Source organism: Monopterus albus, unplaced genomic scaffold (assembly GCF_001952655.1).
Source record: "Monopterus albus unplaced genomic scaffold, M_albus_1.0 scaffold335.1, whole genome shotgun sequence".
NCBI lineage: Eukaryota > Metazoa > Chordata > Actinopteri > Synbranchiformes > Synbranchidae > Monopterus > Monopterus albus.
Window position 1 is genome coordinate 110,182 of NW_018128215.1, and position 8,222 is coordinate 118,403.

At 41.8% G+C, this 8,222-nt stretch overlaps 1 protein-coding gene across 1 annotated transcript in view; it reads left to right on the forward strand.

Moving 5' to 3' along the window:
- LOC109974505 (contactin-associated protein-like 4) overlaps positions 1–8,222 on the forward strand; it is a 79,775-nt gene that overhangs the window by 36,227 nt on the left and 35,326 nt on the right. The window contains 5 exon segments of the mRNA XM_020624715.1: positions 1,279–1,494; positions 4,983–5,158; positions 5,479–5,625; positions 6,864–7,131; positions 7,709–7,858. Coding sequence (XP_020480371.1) covers positions 1,279–1,494; positions 4,983–5,158; positions 5,479–5,625; positions 6,864–7,131; positions 7,709–7,858 — 957 coding nt within the window.

Sequence of the window (8,222 nt, forward strand, 5' to 3'; positions counted from 1 at the left end):
GTTTGCAGCCGAGTGTGAAGAGGCTGGGATGAGAATCAGCACCTCCAAATCCGAGGCCATGGTTCTCAGTCAGAAAAGGGTGGCTTGTTCCCTTCAGCTTGGTGGGGAGTTCCTGCCTCAAGTGGAGGAGTTCAAGTATCTTGGGGTCTTGTTCACGAGTGAGGGAAGGATGGAATTGGATATTGACAGGCGGATCGGTGCAGCATCAACTGACAGTTTTAACCAAGAAGGATCAGCATTGTCCTTCAAAACATTGTTTCAATGTCCTACTTATCAAACAACAAGCAGCTATTTTGACAGTCTCAGTTTGTGGAGGCCTGTCACGAAAACTGAAGCCAGTGGAACACAAAGGACCTTCAGGGTGAACAGAGGAATGATATACCTGCAGCGCTTTCACCAGTGCTCCATTTCTGCCAGCTTCTCCCACCAGAACGACCCTTGTCTGCACTTTCGGCAGCATATCTAAGAGAGAGGAAGAGTGACAGTGAATGCGAAGAAAAAAAGAAACTAGGAATGAGAAACAAAGAACTGGGAAAGAGACAGATGAAGGAGTAAGGGTGGTGATGTAAGTCAGGAAACAAAGTCAGACAATAACACTGCAGCATATTACTGATTGAGGGGAATTTCAATGTGGCCAACATACAGCATGCTCCCTTTAGGAGAACAAAAAGCTTATTTCAATTTCCACATAAAAGCTGTCCTTATTGTATTTGGAAACAGCATGCTATCTACTGCTACCAAAGTACTGAAACACCTTTGAGCTTTAAAAAGTAAATTGTTATTTTATCCAAACACCAGAGACAGCAAACTCTTTAACACTCAGTCTGTTATGAGAGCAAAGTAAAAAGAAAAAACTGCCCAGCTGCCAGTTTATTAACAGTGTTTGAACAGCACAGAAGTCTGGGCATCTTTGCTTAGACTGCTGCCCCCGCGACCTGGTCCCGGATAAGCGGAGGAAAATGGATGGATGGATGTAGTTTCAAAAGCAAAGTGACTACAAAGACGTGCAAAAGCTCACTTTGTGCTCACTTAGCCGAAACCCCCAACTAGAATAGATTTATATTTAATTCTTTTTATTATACATGATAAATAGAATACAGATCCTGCCCTCCCTGAGAGATTTCTCCTCACTGTCACACGCAGACATTGTAACACACTAACAGGCAGAACTATCCAGATGTTTGTTGGAGGGCCTTTACAGTCTGTACATCATACAACAACCTCTGTTCCTAGACCCTCAGACCGAATCATGGCACATGTCTGGTCCCTGTTTTGCAGCCTCTCATGTGGTGAGTTTTGACGGCGACAGGAGCAGTCTAGTGTACAGGTTGAGTCCCGGGCCAAGGAGGACGTCCAGAGAAGTTGTCTCTCTGAAATTTAAAACCCTCAGGAATTCTGGGACACTGTTGCATGCAGAGGGACAGGCGGGACAGGAGGGACTCAGCCTCAGTCTGGAGTTAGAGAGAGGAAAGCTCCTGCTGCTGCTCAGACAAGGTACTACACACCGGATACTGACAGATGCTGACATCTGTTTATAAATACTTATACCGTATCAACTGCATTGGAGTTTGACAAAAAATGTGCATAAACACCAGACTTATCTGCTGGAGGATAGAAGGAGATAAGGTTGTTTACCATGTTTACCTTTAATAGGTAAAATAGCAGCCTGGATAGATCAGATTTATGATTAATCTTTACCTTGACATCCCATATATAAAATAAAAATGTAGCAGGTACACATTTCTTCTGTCAGGGAGCCTGATGTCTCCACCTGTATCCTCTAGCAGATGTTTCTCCTTTCTCTCAGTGAAAACATTCTGCTGTTTCGTTTTCTTTCCCGTCATGTGCAGCCATTTGTGAGCTGCTTTGTGGTACATATAGTCCTGTATGTGTGTGGTACTGAACATCTGTATAAAGTGGAGGACAATATAAACCCTCTGAAATAACTTCAGCCTTGCTATGGTTGGGTGAGATGGCTGATGCGCAGGCCGACACCTGATTGGTTTCAATCTCGGCTCACTCTTTGCTGCTGAGTCTGTTATGGCCGTGATGGATGGTTCAGCGCATCATGTGTTAGAGCTGGACACAACTTGATGCATAGCTTACAGTCTGTCACCCAGTGTCAGCTGGGATTGGCTCCAGCCCTCCCAATAAGTGGTATAGTTAACGGATGGATGGATGGACAGAAGTAGTGCATTTTAAAAATAAAGCTACCAGGAATAAAAGGTGAAATCAGACATTAACTCTGGGAATAGAGTAGATTACTTACTTTACACCACATTCACGCAATTGAATTCAGTGTAGAAATAACAGCATTAGCCTACACTGGCAGTTTTATCTCAAGTAAATTACTGTAGAATTAATTACAATACAATATATAACTGTCACTGAATTACAGCAAGGCCGCTGCAAAAATAACAGTAGCTTTTTATTTACATTTCACTCATTCTCTCTCTCACTCGCTCATTTTCTACCGCTCAGTCCCTGAATGGGGTCACGGGGGGGCCGGAGCCACTCCCAGCTGGCATTCGGGCGAAGGCGGGACTCATTCTCCTCTTGAGCTAATAATGTTCGGTATTTTACTACCGCTCCATATCACACTGCTCTATTTGCTGAACCACACCAACATTTGAGTGATCAGTGAAACCTAACGATTTAATTTAAATCCCTCTTCTAATTCTTTAGTTTAGTTGGAAATGGATCACAAAGAGTGGCAGCATCATCTTTAACACTGGTCTACCATGAATCAAGGCTGCGTCACATTACAGTAAAACAGCTGCACCTCAAAGACCGTCACTGTGAAGCCAGACTGCAGCTCAGTGAGGGGAGATTAAAGTCACATAGTCAAATGATCTGAAGAGCTGTGCTTCTGTTGGGACAGACAAACACTGAAAACAACAAGCAGGCTTTCTTCACTTTTGTTTCTGTTCTTTTCTGTCATAATTACTGATGTTTATCTTGGTTTGCTTTCTCCCATTCCTTTATTTATTTCATATCAGAAGAGGCTGTTTGCCTTTTCGACTGGACACTTCATCTTCCTTTGATTTGACACTGCTGTGTACTTTTAGCTCTTCAATATGTTGCTGTTACTCTTTACCCTCTTCTCATCCTTTGTCTTGGTCAGAGAACATTGCTCATCATTTCTCTCCACCTTCCTCTTAATTTTTTCTCCCCTCTGTATTTCCCCCACCCTTTTCTGTACATGGGCTTTTTGGGTTACAGATTGTTTAGGTCGCCTGCACTGACCTTGAGCTCATATGTGGTCTACTCTGTTCTGCTAACACTAACACATCCGGGAGCAACCCTGAGCTCATACATTTCACTTTATGAGGCAACTCTGAGTAACAGCTCTACACTGAAACAGCAACTCTGTCCTGGAAAAGAGAACAACTGTAACAACAGTTAGAAAAGTGAATGCTCGATGCTAAACCTTTGCATTTTACCTCATCATGTGTGGTAAACTGTAGCGTTTAAGTTGACTGAGTTAAGGCAACAGAATCATTAAGATACTCTAGGATGCATGATAAATGTTATGTTTGGAGCTTGATAAAGGCCGTCGCTGTCATACTGTGTAATCACATTTAGTACACAGCTGTAATGAATTTGTATATGATACAGAGATATTTTGGATAAAAAAAGCAGAAAGCTGCAAGAATGAGACAAACATTTCTACAGTAGTCTGACCTCCCTCAACATCACATTATAGTAATTAGCTGTTTTTGTCCATTATTTATTTAAAGATTTTGCTGAGCAGACTCACACAACTTTTACTGTGTACAAACATGTTTTGATTTCTGAGACCCCTCGTGACATTTCCCCTTCCCTACTGTCACACACTGATTTTTATTGGTTGTTAATATTTTCTAGGCACATTCATGCTCCCATCATGAAGCAACCTATTGATTTTTGGTGACCCTCATCCCCATTCATTTAACAGCCAGTGACTCACTGACAGTAGATTTTACAAGAGAGATCCCTGCTGTTTCATATTCTACACCACAGTTTTTCCCACTGGGTCCAAAAAATGAAATTATCAGTCATAAACCTACATGTGCAATCACTTTAAACAAGATAGGCTGGGATTAATTGGCACTGAAAAGGGACTGACAGAGAGCACTATATATTTATATCAATTATTTTCTATTTGTTTGCCCTGTGATCTCTCAAATTGATTCCTGCTTTCTCTTTCCAGCCACAGAGCCAGTAATCAGACCATGTATTCAATGACACACTATCATAAAATCCTCTCCCTTTCTGTACCTCCTACAACATAATAACTATTCCATTAATCAGCGACTAAGCCTCCTCTCATATTGATTACACCGTCTCTTTCCACTCATTCAGACTCTAATCACATAACTCACAGTAAATGTTTTGACAGGACACTACGCTCTCTGTATCATGAGGCCCACATCCTATCACTCTCTAAGGATGCTTTTCTCATTCAAGTTGTAAAATTTGGCTGAAATATTAAAGATATGTTTGTCCGTCATTTTCCAGACTGTCTCTGTTTCTCTCCCTGAAGTTACAGTTGACTGTCCCTGAAGCATATGTAATTAATTTTTAATGACTGCCTGTATGCAGCTCTTTCTCTAGTTCCTTCTCTCAGCAGAAACACAAACCTTCTCTCCCACTACTTTGGGGGAATGGATCCACTTATTTGGCACTTATTTGGCTGGTGCTCATCTATCATTAATGACGTCTCACCATGTTTCATCTGTAGTTTTTCAGATCGGGCATTATCACATATTTGGCATCAGTTCTCAGTGCAAGTACGCAGATACCCAGCAGTTCCTAATGAGATGAGAGAGGATGGCTTCACTGTGATCCTCCCTGTGGGATAATGAGACAATTCAAATATTCATAACAATAAAGAAGTTTCTATTAGGCTGGTGCTCACTTCATGAACAGAAATCTTCATATTAAGATCAGAAAATTAAATGTTTTATTCCTTCTTGTCTGTTAACTCTCTTCTGTTCCAGGTGGGACTTCGCCCTCTGAACCCCGACGTCTCGCTTCTCTCGGCAGCCTGTTAGATGATCAGCACTGGCACCGTGTAGTACTGGAGAGGCAAAGTGCTCACCTCAACCTCACTGTGGATAAACACACTGAGACAGTTCAAATCCCCGCAGAGTTCAGCCACTGGGACATCGAACAGGTGGGGTGGAACACACAGAATATACATCCAAAATTAAAAGTTACCTTAGCTACATTATACTGTACAGTGGGAAGTGAACCCTTTATGATCAGATTTTCAGTAATAATTGTTCATAATATGTTATCTGATCTTCATCTAAGTCACAACTAAAGACAAACAGTTATAATGATTTATGTCTTTATTACACACACCCATTGAACATTAAGTGCTGGTGGAAAAAGTAAATTGAAAATTTTACAATTTGCCATTGTAAAAGCAGAGTTATTGTACTTCTATTAGCTCATGTGAACATAAACCTCTGCGTTTCTCTGCCCAAACAGCTGAGTTTAGGGGCAGTCCAGAGCCTCGGTTCTCAGAAACCAGCCGTGCCCAAGAGGAACTTCCATGGCTGCCTGGAGAACCTGCTCTACAATGGCCTCAACGTGATAGAACTAGCTAAACACAGCTACCACCAAGTTACTGCAATAGTAAGTGTGTTAGGCTAAACACAAGTTAGCTAGGTTAATTAATAAAAAGTTTAAATAAATTTAACTGCCAACTTTTACTGCAGTTTATTTTATGGGGTTATTTTGTCAGTTTTGTATTGGTCACTCTTGCTGAGAATCCATCCCCCTGTGTGTGTGTGTGTGTGTGTTCGATTCCCTTTGTATCCCCGGGATTCAGTCTTAGTGGTGAAATATTGGCTTTACCACTCAGACGTTGTAGCTGCCGGTTGATGCTGTTAAATGAGCTGCTAGTTGGTTAATGAAGCCACGACAAAGGATTGTAAATGGTTAGACTCTCATTAATGCCTCCTCATCTTGGCCATTAGGACCTTCAGATATTTCTACATTCATGATGAGTTGAGCGAGCGTGTCAAAGGAGAGGCTGTGAAGTATTTCTGTAGGGATTAATAAATACTTTCTCATTACGGTAAAGATCCAGACAGCAGAAAAACATGAATTATTGATAAAGAGGATTAGAGATTCAAAGACGTGTCTGAAGAAGTCATTTTGTAATGGTGCTGTGGCTCTAGCCAAAATGTTATGGGGCAATTTAATGCAGAGATTAAATTGTGCCTTATACAGCCTTGTGAGGGGAGCAGTAATATAAAGAAATAAGAGTAGGTGGAGGAGGATTGGTGTGTCAGGGCTGGTGTCTTAAGACTTTTGAGGGTTTTTAAAGGTAACATTTTGCTTTGTATTGTGCAGCAGCACAGCCCACTCCAACCTGAATTATTGTACATCACTTTAACAGCACTACAAAGGGCTTTTAGATGGCATCTGTTTCCAGAGCATTATAAAGATAGCAGGCTTACATTCCCATCAGAGAACTGAAACTGTAATATGTTACTGCTGCAGCAACGGCCCTGGTGTCATTACCACTACTCTATACAATGGACTGCTACGGTGGTCACGATATTGTAATACTGGGTTTATTGCATGCTGTCTTTATTTCTTTTTCATTCTTTATCTGTCTTACTTCCTACTGTAGGTGACTTTGGTATTTCCAGCTTGCTAATCTTATCCTAAGCTCTGCTGTTATCATTATGGTAATACTAGTGTCCTCTTTAAGGAGACTTGCTGATGAGATCAGTGCGATACAAGGTCACTTTGACACACCCTCTGCAACCGATTAATATTCATGTTTTATGTTGTTTTATGTCTCTAGTAATCAATGTTTTCTGTTCCACCTCCTCTGGCTCCACTTTGCATGTTTCTCTCAGGGCAATGTGACCTTTTCTTGTGCTGAGCCAGTTTCCGTCGCTGTGACGTTCCCCGGCCCCCAGAGCTTCCTCCAGGTACCGGGGCCGAAGGTGTCTACATCGGGGGGCTTGTCCGTGGGGTTTCAGTTCAGGACGTGGAATAAGGCAGGGCTTCTGCTCACCTTTGACCTCCCTCAGCAAGGGGGTGTGGCCTGGCTGTACCTGAATGAGGCCAGAGTCCAGCTACAGATTCATAAAGATGGAACGACGCTGCTGGAGCTCAGTGCAGGTTAGTGTACACCCAAACCCTTAATCCAAACCACTGGTCCACTGGTCAGTTGTGACCATTTTTATAATAAATTATGACTGAGGGATGAACAAACAACTAAACATGAGTGCTTCACTAACAATTGCACTTAGTCCAGTGTCTACCTTATTATTGCCAAAGATCTGGTTATCTATCCACATCAGTTTGGCAGAACACTGGAAAAGCAGTAAGCAAAATGGAGGAGCTAATGAGATATTGATCAAGTCCCTTACGTCATACAGAACAAGGCTGGCACCGTCCTGATGGTACTTGGTGGAGGTCATTCAAAAAATGCAGGAACTAAAGTACACGCTTGTGTGTTCTGGACACACTGGCAACCCATTACTACCAAGTTACCTTCCAGCAATCTTTTCTCATTTCTAAAAATAGTTTTTAGTTATGCCCCCAGTGTGAGCAAGATATGATTTTTGCTGGTGCATGTGTTGCAGTTTATGCTGAGAGAGGATATCTAATTTTATCATTACCATGAGTGCCCATGGCTAGAGTGCAGCCATGAACATATGTCAGCAGTGTGTGTTAATGGGTTTTGGGTACCCAGGCTCTGCTCTGAACGACGGCCAGTGGCATTTGGTGGAGCTGAACTCTAAACGAGGTCGTCTGACCATTACTGTGGATAAAGAAGAAGGAGGCACTGCTCACGCCAGCCCTTCATTTCCCGTCACCCTACAAAGTCATCTGTTCTTTGGTGGTAAGAGCGGAACTGGTCAGCTGTGTCTTTCATAGCAATTAAACCCTGTCAAGTGTCAAACAGCCATGTGGAAGTTTTGAGCACTACACTGAGTAGAGGATGTAGAAAATGAGGTGAATACAATAGTTTTTACTTTTACCAATGCAGCATTGTATTCTGGCAAAAAATGGTAAAATTAATTTATTATAGTCGCATGCTATCTATGTTTCTACTTCAATGTTTATTTGGAATATCAATACCCATGTAAGTTTATGCAACATGATATCTTAGTTTATCTCCAATAATTTGCTTGTCATTTTTGCTGTGATAATGTAGTTTCATTTGGCAACAGTTGTCATGTCCTCTTCTCCTTCACTGAAGAGTC